General features: G+C 40.3%; 1 protein-coding gene across 1 annotated transcript in view; it reads left to right on the forward strand.

Annotated features, from left to right (window-relative positions):
* The window catches only part of PTPRG (protein tyrosine phosphatase receptor type G), a 407,362-nt gene that overhangs the window by 289,253 nt on the left and 102,643 nt on the right, over positions 1–15,466 (forward strand). Inside the window, exon 6 of the mRNA XM_062008042.1 lies at positions 4,061–4,127. Coding sequence (XP_061864026.1) covers positions 4,061–4,127 — 67 coding nt within the window. The remainder of the gene's footprint in view (positions 1–4,060; positions 4,128–15,466) is intronic.

A 15,466-nucleotide genomic window follows, 5' to 3' on the forward strand; every position in this document is an offset into this window, starting at 1 on the left:
AAGGTAAGGCTGTAGGAACGACACTTTCAAGCAAGGAGACGACAGGTTGTGCTGCTGAAAGGTGTTAACACTGTTGTCAATAGAGTTCGTGACTGATAAGCCTTGTTCACTGAGGAGTGAATCATTTCTCAGTCCCCGCATTAGATGCGGGAGCTGTAAGTAAATGCAGCCTGTCTAAGGTAATGATTTCCACCATGACTTCATTTGAAGAACATCTCTGTTTTATGACTGCAGAATGGGGTCACTTGCACATTACCTTTTCCTATATTGCAAGTGCTTGTTTTATTCATTGCATGAACATCAAGCCATCCATTCTACTCGGAATGGTGCGTGCACCAGGTATCGAAGTCACCCAAAGGGTATGGTAAACAAAGAGATTTTGCTTCCTCGTGTCATGTTCACCCCATATTTACCCTATGGTAAGAGCTCTGTTAGCACAGGAAACTGCTTAATGATATCTCTGTGTTTGTTTTTCCCTTGTGCTTAGCATGATAGCTACCTATTTATTTCTGCTGAAGAGGATTACAGGCATTTTTCAATAATAAATGATGCACGCAAGCATTATTTGTCCTATTTACTACAGACCTACAGAGTGTTAGTCAGTCTTGAGCAAAAGCATCTTGTTTGGGAAACAACATTAATAGCAGTTGTGCTGTGGGTATTTTAGGGCAATTTCAGGATGTCCATTAATACTTAGCTGTGCAGCACACTCGTGACCATCAGCCTAGCAGGTTTGTGTTTGTGCATGAAATTCCAGTGCTTCATAAATTTTCATTTGTGATGCTACTTTTGTGTTAGCCTCTTGAAGGACAATGGGGGAAACTCATTGCTCTTCTCTCACAGGGAAAAGAGGAGCTTTGCAAAGCTTTGACAGGTGTGTGTTGGGTGAAGCCGAAGTGCTGAGACCCAGTTACAGGTGTATAGTCTTTGTCTAACTCTGCAGCCAAGGCATCATGAGAAATATAGCATGTAAAGTCAGTCTGAAGAATTCATTTCTGTTTTCCTTCGGGATATTTTCATAAGGTAATAAAAAATACCCTGCTGTAATACAGATTACATAATAGAGAAAGATAAAAGCAGTTTGTACAAGGATATAAGCTCAAGCTTCATGACATGGAATCGTAAAAGAGGTCAGAAGGACACTTCTTATTCCAGAGATTTATGTCCTTTTTTAAATTCTGCTTTTTTTTTGCACTTCCTTTCTTTTAAGTATCAGCTGTTGTCAGAGACAGCATTCTTATATTGGTGAATCTCTGATCTCGACCAGCATGGTAGCTCCAGGCCAGTTAAACCAGAGATGTATAGCAATGAGGATAGAACTTGACATTTTGGGCTTCAGAAACCTCCTTTTCTCTATGAACACAGGCAGAGAAAGGATACAGAGAAGTGCAAAAAAAAAAAAAATAGAGAAGAAATTCAAGGTTTTTGGTGGGTTTTTGAAGAACTTGAAGAAAAAATAGATGTAAGAAAAATTTTATTCTGAAGCTTGAACCAGTCCACAAAAGGAAAAAACTTTTGGTCACTTTTCTAATGGTCTTGAAACTGAAACAGTTGTAGCAAGATGTGGGAGAACTTGTGTGAGTATAAGGAAAAAGGGGAAGAGCATCTGAAAGGAAAATAAGACTATATCCTGTACAGGTCTGAACTGCCATCTCCACAAGTGGTACTTGTTTGCATGTTGTTTCTAAAGAAAGGTGAGATTCTGGTGCCCATACTTTTAGGGAAAACATTACAGATGCATTGAGCATTTGTTTTCCAGTCCCCCAAAGAAATAATGTCACTGTTGATTTCAAGCTATTGAAGAACACAGCACATTTGCACAATATACTATCAAAAAGCTTGCTTAGCTGGATCTGTATAGGCATACCACCTCAGCAGATTAACGAGGTGCTGCCAAGGCTGAGGTTAAGAATTGATCTACATTGACAGAAAACTCCAAAAGGAAGAGTTTTAACCTTTAGGATTCTTTCCATCTATTTGCTTTCTTCAAACTGATTGCAGCTGTCACCAGAAATAAAAACAAAAGCAAGCAAAATAAAACTCTTTGCAACTTATGATTAGGCAGAAATAAATGAAACGGTGTTCAAGTGCAGTTCAACTTTTTCTTACAGTCTTGTACTAAATTGCTGGTAGCTTTTATAATGAAGTTTTCATTTTTAGTAGTAGCCATGGCTTAGAGGAACCTGAATAAATGGAAAAGATGCAGGAACGTGTCTTGCAAGAGCTCTGTATTTTTAGTGTTTACTGTTGATTTGCCAGAAGCCAGACAGAACCTACAAAGTGGGTCATTGGGTTCAGTGTACAGTGATTATTATTTATACAGAATCCAAACTGTACAGAGCACCCCTTTGGGCACATAAAAGTTCATGCTTCAAAGAGCTTACAGCCTTCAGGGCTAATAATAAGGCTAGTAACATCTAAGCTGTGTATATTTCAAAGCTGCTGTTGCTACTTTCATAATTTCATTGCATATCTTGCCCTACCTGATCATTGCAAGTTTTGGAATACTGCGATGGGAAAAGGAACTTCAATTTCCATTTAAAATGCCAAACCAAAACAAACCATTTTGTCTCTAGACAAGAGTATAAAAATGTGTCCTGAACACAGCAGAGCAGTTCAAAGGCCAAACAGAAAAAAAGGAAGGTGGTTTATTGTGGTTTTTTTTCCAGTGGAGTTGACTAAGAAGATAATGGGGTTTCTGAGATTCCTAATTACTCATGGGGAGGAAGGATGAGAAAAGACAAGCTTATGCTTGTGAAATTTGGGCAGTGGATTCTGATTTTCTCCTTAGGCAATTAAAATCTGTGATTTGTTTTACAATAACATGTTCTTTTTGGATATGCTGCTGTCAATGATGTCCTAGTCCTAAGAGTGCACTTAAAGCTGGGTCTGTGCTTCCTCCACCAGTGTGTTCCCTGCTGGGCACAGGGTCCTCTTACAGGATTTCTTCTTTTGTCTCCATTCCTCATATGTCAATTCATGGCTAGAAAGTGATTAAGCTCTGGTTTTCTTCATGACATTGAGATCATGGGCAGGCAACAAAGTACAGTGTTTCTCTTTTGCACTCAGTGTTTTCCCATTGGGAGCAGTCCATGCAAAAATTATCAGCACTACTCAGGCTTCTGGTACTGACTGGTGGCAAAAAAAAAGTGAAAGAAAAATGTACCACGTGAAAGAGGTACATGCCAGTATTTATTTCCCAAAAGTAAATTGGCAAGTATCTTAAGTAATGGAACATGTTCACAGAAATTGTGAGTTATTTCTTCAATACCTCTGAAGAGGCAAAAGGTTAACAAAAAAAATGCGTTATTGGTTGTAAATTCCTTGTCTGTGATACAAGTAAGTGACTGAAGTGATGGGTTTAATTTGGAAGTTGTGGAGCTCAACGGGGTTAATCCTTCCTGCTGCCTTCGCCTCCTTTCTCTGGCGCTGGGTCTCACTGTGGCAGAGGACATGGGTGATTGCTGGGTGATCGAAGAAACACTGCAGGATACTGGGGTTTGGTCTGGCAGTGCAGACAATTTCGTTGACAAAAGTCAGAGGTTTCTTCTAGATCCTCACACAAAGCTTTTTACTCTCCCTTACCCGAGTGACATTGAATTAAATAAAGGTAAAAATATTAATAGCAAAGAGATGCCAAGGCCCAACTCCATTATGGCTGAAGGGATCCAACTTCACTGATTTCAGTGCAGCAGCAGATTTATTCCCATATCGGTAAGGGATGAACTGGTCTGAGAGAACTTCTGTTTATCACAGCAGTTTTCCTGTGTTAGAGCAGAAGTAAATGGAGAAAAATCAGCTCTCTGTTCTTAGGCTTGGCTGGGCTGATAATATGGCTAATGTCTTAATGAACTCAGAGGATGCTTTCTTTTGATTTAACCTTCCTTACTTTATTACACCACGTATCTTTGGCATTCGGTGAAGAGCCGTTGTAAATGTGAGAACTAAGCAGCTTGTTAGATAACATCTCTTTTTTTTTTTTCTCTTTAGAAGATTAAACTGAGACTATTCTGCCTGATGCCAGAATAGATGTAACCAATCCTGTATCCTTTGCATCTAGGTCAGTCAGAGGGACAATCCAGCACTGGATCCCATTATCCATGGGTTGAAGGGCGTCGTACATCATGGTAAGTAGCTGCTTAAAATTTCTTCTTGCTGGGAAGGGGAGAAGGGCAGGAATCTTGTCCTTAAGGGATCAGGTCACCCCTGGAAGGACACGGTGAGCCTGCACATTCCTCACTCACTGATGTTTAAGGGCATCACAGCCATTATTTGATTGGTAAGGATCAGAGTCATTTGTTACCTGAAAACGGTTTGGGGTTAACAGTAAACAATTTGTTTCTTTTCAGTCAGTGCTCTAGAATGCTTAAGTTATCAATCAAAACCTACTACAATATATCATTCATATTAGTACTTCGAAGGCAGCGTTGATGCTTCACTCCTGCTATTTATCTTCTGTTTGCTCTAAAAATACTCGTCTCTGAAGTTTCTATTTGTTTATAAATTATTTGTCTTTCGAAATTAGGGAGCTGATAATGAAACAGAAAATGAACTATCTATGAAAATTAATTAAACTTTGCAGCAGATGAACATCTTTCTAATGCTGACATAAATACGATCATTCGTCTGTTCTGATGCATATAAACCTATTATCCTTGAACTTCGAGCAGGTACTGGAATAAATATTAATATATTTTATACTTTTATAACCAGTTTTTACTTGGGAGCCTTCCTGAAACCTTATCACAGGTAATGCATCATTAGCAGTGACATCAAGATGCTCCAGTTCCCAAAGTACTCTTGTCAAGTTTTAATGTAACGAATTGTAAAGTTTTAATAATCTCATTGTAATTCAAAAGGCATGTGCTGGAATGGTGCTGGCTACTACCATAAATCTCCGTCCCATCTATAGTGCTGTGATAAAACATCTTTGCACCTTTTCCAAGGGTTGTCTTCAGACATTAGCTACTGCTGTACAGCTTAACAAACATTTTTTTTATCCTCTTTCCTGCAAACCTAAAACTTGTTGACACTGTTAGATTAAAACAAATAGGATTTTGGATTAATTACTCTTGAGTTAAGAAACATTTAACATTTCTGCTGGGAACACTAGTAAATCCAACAAAAGTGAAAAATAGGGGTTAAATTATAACATACCATAAAATCCTTCATTTAGAGAATTTTCCAGAGGTTTAGCTGTTTATAAATTGCAGTGCTCTGCTGTGAAATAGAAGGAACACACTGAGCTGAAAAACTGTGGTGTTTTCCACAAAAATAGATGTTATTATCTAGCTCCCACTGGGTAACAAAACAGGCGAGGAAAAATAAGGCGAGGACGAGCTGGGCTGCAAGGATTTTTCAGTGGCTATGTAATTTGACACTGAAATCAAGCTGCCGTTTTTCCCGGACCAGAATCTCTTTCAGCTTTGTTTTCTACCTGCCTTCTATTTCAAGACTTTCTACCCCCTGTAAGCACGACAGTGCATTAGCCATCTCATCGTTTATGCTCCTTCCCTTTCTCCTCACTGTTACAGCTGAAATAGCCACTAGTGGCTAATCACACGGGTGTCTCCTAAGAGTATTATTTCGTTCCCAAATATAATTGTTTGGGTAGGATGTGACACGGTCCCGAGGTTGCAATTCCCCAACCACATAATGATTAGTCTGAGTTGGTGCTGCCTATCCGCAGCGAAATCTGGGTGGATTAAAGGCGTTTATTTTTGTTTTGCTCACAATACACAGAAGGCTGCTAGTGTTTCAAGTAAAGGAAATCACTTGATACATTTCAATAGCTTATTTCCCTTTCAAAACATTAAGGAAGAAAAAGAGGAAAATCTTGCTTTCCTTCCTGTTTCAAAGGCCCTGATTAAAGGCCTCTTCTAAGGTTCTTTTGGTGGCTAGAGTTAAGGGAATATCCTCCTACAAAGCAGATGTTCAAAGAAGTTGTTCTCTGTAACTTAAATATTGATGGAATGCTTCAGTGAAGAATTCTCGTATCATTCTTTTAATGTTATTATATAGAATAACAGTACAGATGTGAGCTTGCGTTCCAGACACTTTCTTTTCTTGATATAATTGACTTACATCTTAAATGAATACATTTTTATGAATTTATCCGAAAAGGTGCTTCCTGCCTTCCATTTGGCTGCATTCAACTGGGACCCTAAGGCAACATGGAGTTTTTGGCTGAAATACAGTGGAAAACTTTTGTGGTTTTTGGCTAGAGTGCTTGGATCAAGCAGGGATCCAACAAAAGGAGCTGAAGAAAGGCAAAATTGAAACCTTAAGTTTCTTTGCATTTTAGAATATTTCCATGCTGATGTCAGTTTTAGGTGGTTGTCACAATACAGAGGCACATGCCTATCATGTAGAAACCAAGAATCCATAGGAATGTTGAGATAACTACCGTGCTTTTAATTGAGACTCTGTTTGTATGTCCTCTGCTGATGGAGAGATCACCAGCCTCTCAGCTTTGCTCCTCTCACGAGCCTTATCTCAACATACCTATTTAAGTAAAATTTCCTTGGTTTTCCATATCTCTCTCCCTCCAGCCAGCAGAACAGCCTTCCTGAGTTGTGCTGGATGGTCACTTCTTCCTCACAATCATTCAGTGTTCAAAGAGGAACTTATCCACACAAGTATCATCATCCTCATTTCTTAATTTGCCCTATGGTGGTACTAGAAGGCCTGGTCCACTCTGCACCACTCTGTATAGGGCACTCACACTGACCTGTCCCCATAATGGTGATAGATGCAATGACTCTCAGGTGGAGGGATGGTGCTGTAGAGGAGTCAGCTGGTTTTTCATTTTTCTTGAGTAGCTTTTCTTATTTTCTTTCCTGGGAAGTTCTTGTATTCTTACATTGCCCTTCCAGGGGTAAGTGAACAATTTAAATGTCAGAAGGACTTTCTCTGGAAGTGAAAGCAATTTTTGCTTGAGATTTCGTCAGGGATTTGAATTACTAATTTGATGGAACATAAATAATTGTGCCCTTCACAGTGTCACCAGCTTAGTAACAATGATAGAGAAACGCACACATAAAAATCAATACAGGCTTAGCTGCTACTCAGACTTCACTTTGTTTCTTCGTCTCCAGACATAATTTTGTAGACTCTTAACGCCACATTAAGCTTAATTTTTCATGAGCAACCATATAAAGTTTCTTAGCTGGAATTAAAACCGGTGGTATACCAAACCACCTCACAATGTTTGGATCGATGCTTTTGGGTTTGCTCCCTCCCAAACAGTGTGTTCCCACGGCATCGACACTCCCCAACTCCCTCACCCACCCTCGCAGAGCATGGTAAAGGCACATGAGTGCCGAGGAGGCTCTTTTCAGAGCTGTCAGATGCCTGTTGCTGATTTTAAAATTGCTTTCAGTTTTGTGCTCTGCCAAGGATTTGTCACACCTCCCGCCAGCGAGGTGCCTGCTATTCTCACTCCTGCGCTCCCCATTGCAGAACGGACAGCGAGTGTGTGTCTGCCACGGAGCCCACCAGAGACTGACAGCTGGGAGCTTGCAGCCCTCTCTCTGCACAATGGATGGAGCAGGGGCAGATGTGATACGAATTTTCCAATACTGACTTGCCAGTATCTTTCAGCTCTGACTGCAAGGGGTCTTTTTTAGCTCCTCTTTGAATGCTCTTCTTGTCACAAAAGCTGATGGGAAAGGTCTCCAGCAATGCTGGTGGGATGATGCACATCCCTACTTGAAGTTGGATTGTTAGGTAAAGTAATAAAGTCAATAGGGCCTGGTTACACTTGCACCACATGTGAGCCAGTTACAGTGCTGCAAATCAGACTTTTCTGCCTCTGTTTTGCTGTCAATGTGCTTGGCTGGATTCTCTGCCCTGAGCCCCTCTCTGCTCCTTGTCCTCCTTCATGATGCTGAGGAGCACGGAGCAAGACGGAGCTGCTGTTATGCATGGGCTGAGGAGGCTCCTGGGGCCTCATAGAGAATGATTGTGCCCTTCTGGGAATAGAGGAATGTGAAATCCCAGGCAATGTAGTATACAGGTGATTTGCATAAAAATGGCTATCAAAGGTTTTGTCTGCCACATGCTTCAGCAAGATCTCAGAGGAGCACCTAGCAGAATGGAGCTATTGCACAGAAACATTGCTTTTCCCCACCTCTGCTGTCTTTGACTTGCCCTTTGGAGTAACACTTTGTATGTAAGCCTCTTAGAGATTCCTTTTCCTTGTTCTTACCAGCTGCCTGAAAGGCATCAAAATGCCTCCTTCTCTGATGTCAGTCCTGAGGGCAGGACCCAGTGCTGGAGGCTGTGCAGCCTTTGCCCTCTCCCAGCCTGGACACTGCACAGTCCTGTTTTACCATTCAGGCAAATGGTTGTCAGAGGAAGCAGTAGCCCACACTACTCCAGGCCACTGGAATTTTTTTCACAGTGATGGAAACCATGTTTTGTCACTCTGTCCTGTTATCTGTGTCTGTCACTAAGAATCTACACGGATCAGCAGAAAATTATTAGCAGAGCACAAATAAATTACCACAGCAGAAAAGCTTCTATTAATGTCACAAAAATGGGGCTCTTATTCCCTTCCTTGTCAAAAGCAAGCACTGAAAATCAAAGTGCAGAGAGATCAAAAGCTTAGGTACAAAGTGAATCAATGGCATCTGTTGCTTGTTTGTGAACGTGAGCTGGGGTGAGGGGAAGAGAGGAAATTTTATTTATTTAAATGGGAATTTGGAAAAAAAGTCTTGCATATTTCTTCTGCCTCTGCATTATTAACATGGCAGAACTTGAACTTAGCAAGTGTGATCTTAGGTCTCCCTTGAGATGGGCAAGAGGTGTTCAGGCAAGGGGGTAGTGAGCACCAAGGTTTCAGGGGCTACTGGAGAGACTATACCAAAATACAAGGGAAACAGAATTGCTTTAATAATGAAAAAGGATAGAGAATAAATATGTTGCACATCTCTTCAGTTGTCCTAAGCAAAAAGGCAGTGAATAACCTGTTAAAATAAATCAGCACTAAAATGGAAGCAATTCAGACAGTGTTAGTTACCCCGTGGATCTATCACACCAGAAGGCATAATAACAAGAAAACACCATTAGCAGCATGACAGGTTTTTTCTTTTGTTTTTAACTTTAACCATAACACCACCTGACAAGCTGTTCGCTTTCTGCACCAAGTATCATGGGGTTGTAGAGAAGAAAGGCGGGGGAGAGGGATGAGGGTGAGATGTGATGCCGTGGGACCTCATCTTTTAAAGTGAAACTTTGAAGCCCAATTTGAAACAAGGAAGGCCATCAAAGGAGAGCAGCATGATGTGTGAAGAAGGAAATGTGGAGGAGCATTTCTTTTTCCTCAGGGATGATCTGGATACATTCTCTTTTTTTTCTGATCTGTTCTTGTGTTCACAGTCAGAGTAGCCATGTGAAAGGGGCCAGGACACAATTGCTGTGGAGCAAAAGGGAGGTAGAGGGAACTGGGAAATGAAGATGAGAGCAGAGGTGATAAGTTCACACCTTTATATAGGGCAGCTCTGTGCATAGCTGCAGGGGTCTGTATCATTTAAAAGAATAAATAATAGAAATGTTGGAAATCTCTGGTCCTTCAGCTGTCTGCTCTGCAGAAAGCAGCGCTGGTCACGGCTGAGTAAAGACCAGTGAGCTGATATAGAATTAATGTATTGCACAGAAAAACTAATTCAAACTAACAAAAAGAAAATTGCATTTGTTAAAAGAATTGAGGTTGATGCTGAATGTGGACAGAGCACCTGTAGTGGGGATGAGCTGGATGCTTTGCTGGTGGGTTTTGAGGACACTTACTGAGGACAGAGGGGTGGTGAATGTGCGGTTTTGCTCTGGCTCCACAGGAGCAGATGTGAACAGCCCACGGTCCTCTGTCCACTTCTGCCTCATTTTGCCATACCACTGCCAGGGGCCAGCTTGTTCCAGGGATCCTCTTCTCCTCTCTACAACTTGTCATAGTTTCTTCTTCCTCCTGTCACAGGCTCCCATTCTGTATTTCTTAGCTTCTGTGTCTCTACAGCCTTGTCTCTGCCTGTACCTATGCCTTGGGTGAGGTTTACGAACCTTGTAGAGGTCTCATCCCAGTATAAAATGACAGCAGGCACTCTGCATTGGCAGTGCTTAAGCATTAGATGTTCAGAATTATTTTTTATTTCTTTGAAGAGTTAAGATCTCTCCTTGTCAGCTAAACCTTTTCCTCCTAAGGTATTTTAAGAGAGAGAGGAGGAAAAATGAAGCCTGGGACCAGTACCTAGCATGGAAATGTTCCACTTGCTTTTTTATTTGCGTAGGAGACTTGCATTTTTTTCTTTCCTCTTGTGTTTTGTACCACTCACTGATTGTCTCATATTAAATTAGTGTGCAGGACTGTGTTATTATCTCATTCCCTTCCTCACCACCATGCTGTACTTTCTGTGTCCTTACGGTTTTTACATTGTTCAGCAGAGACTCTGGTTTTTAAAAAACTAAATAAAAGTGAGAAAGATAATTGCACAATAAAAGATAAGAATTACACCGAGTACAGAGGACTGTCAGAAACTGCCCTTCATGCTGGATTTACACAGCAAACGCTCATCTGCTGATCTTTTCAGTTAAAGTAACCTATAATAAATGTAATCTCATCTTTGAAATCACCAGGGTGAGGCTGGTCCCAGCTCTGGCGTGCAGCCTGCTGTATCCGGGGGAGTTCTGGCTCAGTGGGTGTGCAGCACGGTGTCCTTTTGATTATTTTTGTGTGTTTGCCTTTTTAAATGTTTGAACGCAGAAGCTTTAGAATGATTTGGCTCATTGTGAAAATGAAATTGGCAGTAACATTGTTTCACAAATTTGGGAGAATTTCAAAGCTCTTGGTATTGGTATTGCAGATTTCAGTTATTCAAAGTGTAGCTGGGTAACGTTTCCACCTATCAGGCATTGCACATACGTTAATTTTGGAAATAAGCTCATTTTAAGATATTGCTTTCAATGCAGCCAAGTTCCTGTTTTCTTACAGAAAAGCATGATGAAAGTCCCAAAGCATTCCATGAGATATAAATGGATTTGGCATATAGTTATTTTCTTGTGATCTCTAATCCAAGTTCCTGTAAGATTTAAAAAGGGTTTTGATCGCAGATAGTCGTGTGCTGTTTACCTGCATTATCTCAAGAAGCCTTTTACTCTACAGTGATTCAGTTAAAATTCAAGTCTATCTTTATCCAACATTTTGAAGAATCTATTTTTAGCAAGACAATCCTTGAACTCAAAATGTTCAGCTGATGGCTCTTGCAATGTGATATTTATTGGCAGGTTCTTGTGAAAACTGCAGTAGTTAGTGGAGATCCACTGATCTAAGATCTGATCTTTTTCTCCTGTTTGGAAAACTATCATGCACATTACAGTATTAGTTTGCATCTAGTGGTGATGCTTTAACAAAAAAGAGTGTAAATAGGTTAGCTTTCTAAAGTGTGCCCATAATTGCTCTGCCTCCAGATTGGGTTGTACAAAAAATGGCCTTTGGTCCCTTGCAAAACAGTAGGGAGATCTACAAGCCCAAAGAATATATTGAGTGTGACTTTCCACGTTGCTGTTATGGGAAAAGTACCAAGAGGTTGACACAAATGTTGTATCAGAAGGTGAAACATGTTACCAGATGGCTCTCTTAATTGGGGTGTTTTTTTTGGTGAATGTAAGAGTTAAATGACAATATTGTCCTTTTATGCTGTGTAACACTCAGTAGTTTAAATGTCACATTCATTGTCTTAATTATCCACAGTGAATCTGTAATACTTGCTATTTTTTCCTCTGGAAATATTAGAGTGGACACTTTCTTAGGAGCCTTAATGCTGTAAACAAAGTATTGCTGTTTGTTAGGTGTCAATAATATTGTCTGTCCAGCCTTAGTGGAGCATCTTAGTGGGCATTTGTGCAATGCCCTGGGAGTGACAGCCGCAGGTCATTTATTCTTGCTTTCCCAGAGGAATGCCTCTGGTACAAGGGCCTGTCTCTAGGCTCTGGGGCTCCAATTTCATGGTTGGTTGGTTGTTTCTGTGCTTGGGTGCCTATCTGCATTCTGGTGCTGAGATAGATGTGGGACAAGGAGCAGCAGAAGAGTCTGCTTTACGGAGGGGCTCAGGTTTATGTGTAGGAAGGAGGAAGTGGTGCATGGATCGGTTTTGCAGCAGTGGTTCGTGGGTATTTGCAGGTGAACGCATGTTTTCATGGGTGCATTGCATTGCTTTTGTCTGCCAGTTATTTCCCAGTACCTCTGAGCAAATGCTGTCTTATAACTCATGTAGTTCCCAGCCTTGTCCACTTTCTCCCTCACAGAAACTCCTCACCCTGCTCAGTCTTCTGGGCACAGTTCATGCCCATCCCAAACACTGATAATGGGAAAGAGAAGCGGGTCATAAAAGACAGTGAAAAAAGGCTGGATACTATTTTCTACATTGTTCTTTCCCATTTGGTAGGAATTCCCTTCCAACTCCTACCATTCTATGATTCTATGTGTGTGTATGTGTATAAAATATTTCTATCATTTTCAGTGAGTACTGTTGCTTAGCTTGCAAATTATTATTCTTACCATTTTACCAAAACCAGTAACTGATTTAAGGCTGAAACTTTAAAAGTGACGTGACTTCAAAATCCCATTTTTAAAAATGTCTCAGACTCTTAGGAACATGACTTTATGGCATTTACTTTTTCTTTATGTTCATGATAGACATGTGAGGTAGACTCCTGAATTTCTAAGCCCCTTTATCTTTAAGCTTCACGTGAAGATCTGTTTGTGGCTCTGGTTTCTGAAACTCTGCACCGTGCATCTAGACAGAAGTGATACAAAAGAACGATTTGTTTTCAAAAGTATTAGGTTATTAAAGCATAATCAATTGATTATCATCTATTTTAGTAGTCATTTTAATCCAATTATATGTTTTGGGGTTGTTTTTTTTAATCCTTGGAATTCATTAATGAAAAGTTACAGCATTGCTTGTAGCCATGAAAAATTAGATCAAGTACACCCTGCCCTACTTAAGCTGTGTATTAGCAAAGCTACTTTTTTCCTCAAGAAATATTCCTTTTTCACAGCTGACTCTGACTTTCCAAATGCTTAAGAAAAAACCCTCCCTAATTGATAACCAAAATTTAATCATAGTCGGATATTTCCAGTTTGCATTCAAATAAGGTATTTCTCTGTCTAAATAAGCTTCCCTTGGTTGATTATTCATATTGTAGTTCAAAATGTTTAAAAATGAAAGACAGAGTTGGATGAAATGTAGACTACTTAATACAGTGTGTATTTAATATAAAAGTCATGCATTATTCATTTTTGCAATTTGAATAACTTTGAATTTAGCATCCCTGTTCTTCATCTTTTCCTTTGATGAACAATTAATTATTAAAATATCATATTGTCAGCATATGGCACAAAAATCCTTGAAAGTGTAAAATGAGCCTCATTCTCCTGCCATCCTTTGATAAAGGGATACTCCGTATTCTTGGTTTCTCACTGAATGTTTATCCAGCATCTTAAGTCATTCCATCATTCTAAACAAAAGGTTGTAAAAGTTAAAAACAGTTAAACTGTTAATTTTAACTGAAACATTTTTCCTTAAATACAAGAGGAAAGATCTTTTCAAAATGAGCCTCTGCCTCCCATCTATTTCATATATAGTTGTCGGCTGCTAATGCAAAGAGGGTTTTTGCATGTTCTAATACACTTTCAGATTCATTGTGGTCCACTGTGTGCTCAGATTCCATTGAGAAAGAGACACTTTCTTAAATAGAAAACCTGTGTCATCTCACTGTGAAAATGTATATGTGCTGCATTTGGAAATCAACTCCTATGTCTGAGTTTGCAGTTTTTCTAACAATTTTTTCCTACATAAAAATAAACCAATCAAATTAAATACGACCTTTTGCTGTGATTATGGCTTCTTGATTAGAATCTCTTTGAACTTTGGCCAATCATAGGTATTTTACTATTTGTTATCTGAGCACACTTTTTTTCTCAGAGGTATGCTGTGAAGAGGGAAAAATGTGTTTCGTTATTTGTTTCCATTCTTTATGGAGATACAGAAGTGGTTGATATCTACTTTCATTAGAAGGGAAGAAAATGTTAAAGAAGAGTTTGTAGTATTCTGTTACCGTGAATACATTGATTTTAATATAATTGTTCATATTTTGGAATGCTAAGGTCTGTGAAAACATAGCGCACCTCTTGGTACTGTGTGGAAGAATATAAGATCCCTGAAGTGCATCATGTATTTGCACCTTGCAGCAGCAGTGGAGTGAAAAATCAGACTGCTGCTCAGAGGTATACTCTCAATCTGGTCAAGATTTCTAGAAAACTGAGATGCTCTGGAAGCAAATTCTGCAGACTTCATCCTTTTTCTTTTCCTTCTGACTTCGGAAGATGTGTGTGTCAATCACTAACCTACCTGCTTCTCCTCTCTGCTGTGGGGGGAGCAGACTTGCTTAGCTGCACGGATGAGACAGAGAGAAGAATTCCTGCTACCCAAGTGTGAACTTCTGTTTGAGGCACAAATATAGGAAGTGAGGAATGTATGGGAGAGCCTCCCATGTCAGCATGCCCTGAAGCAATGAACACCTTTGCACAGGCTGAGAGAGAACTTTGGCCTGTGAGTCAACATAAATTGCAGAGGATAAATGCTCAGGGATGGCAGGAAAATTGTCTTGCCTGCAGCTGTTCCCTCCTTTCATTTATTTATTTTGCTTCACAGTGTTAAATATTACCAACTTGTCACTGTTACTTGATGCTAAATGCTTTCTGTGCTTAGGTTTGCATTTCAGGCTGTCCAAGGAGCTTCTCAGAGGAGTTTGTCCTAGACTGATGGACCCTGGGAAGGAGTTCCTTGGATTAGGGAGAAGAGGGGGCAGTTTTATCTCTGAAACATGTTTCTGGTGTTGTGCTGACAGATAAAGGCAGTCCTATATGAGTACTTTCTGGATAGTGCTTCAAGCCCAATGTTGAGCTTCAGAGGTGCCCTGCTGCCCTGCTCTTGGCTTGTCCCACTGGCAGCTCCCAGAGAAGCTTGGCTGAGCAGTGTGGCTCTTGCCTCCTCCATCTCAGCAATCCAACAAGGGATTGACCCCTCTCCTCTTGCATCCCTTTCTCCCACTGGTGGGGACAGGATAGACACACAATCTGACGCTCTTTGGTTGGACAGCAGCAAGCAGGACCACTGGGGCTCAGATTTGTCCCCACTGGGTCTTGGCAAACCCTCACTGCCATCAAGCTGAAGAGACATTTACTGAGTGGTGAAACCACTGACTATGGTGTTATTTCTATACTAAGAAAAACCAGTGGGATAACAAGGGCATTTCACACCTGCACACATTCAAAATAGGACTGTGCATGTTCAGTGCAGGATTGACTAGCATTTTGGCTGCTCTTTTAATAATCAACACCTCAACTCTTACAGGGCCTTCTCTGAATGGGTGTTTTCATCTTTCATTTTGTATCTATATGATAAAATAT

Source organism: Colius striatus, chromosome 15 (genome assembly GCF_028858725.1).
Source record: "Colius striatus isolate bColStr4 chromosome 15, bColStr4.1.hap1, whole genome shotgun sequence".
NCBI classification, from domain to species: Eukaryota; Metazoa; Chordata; class Aves; order Coliiformes; family Coliidae; genus Colius; species Colius striatus.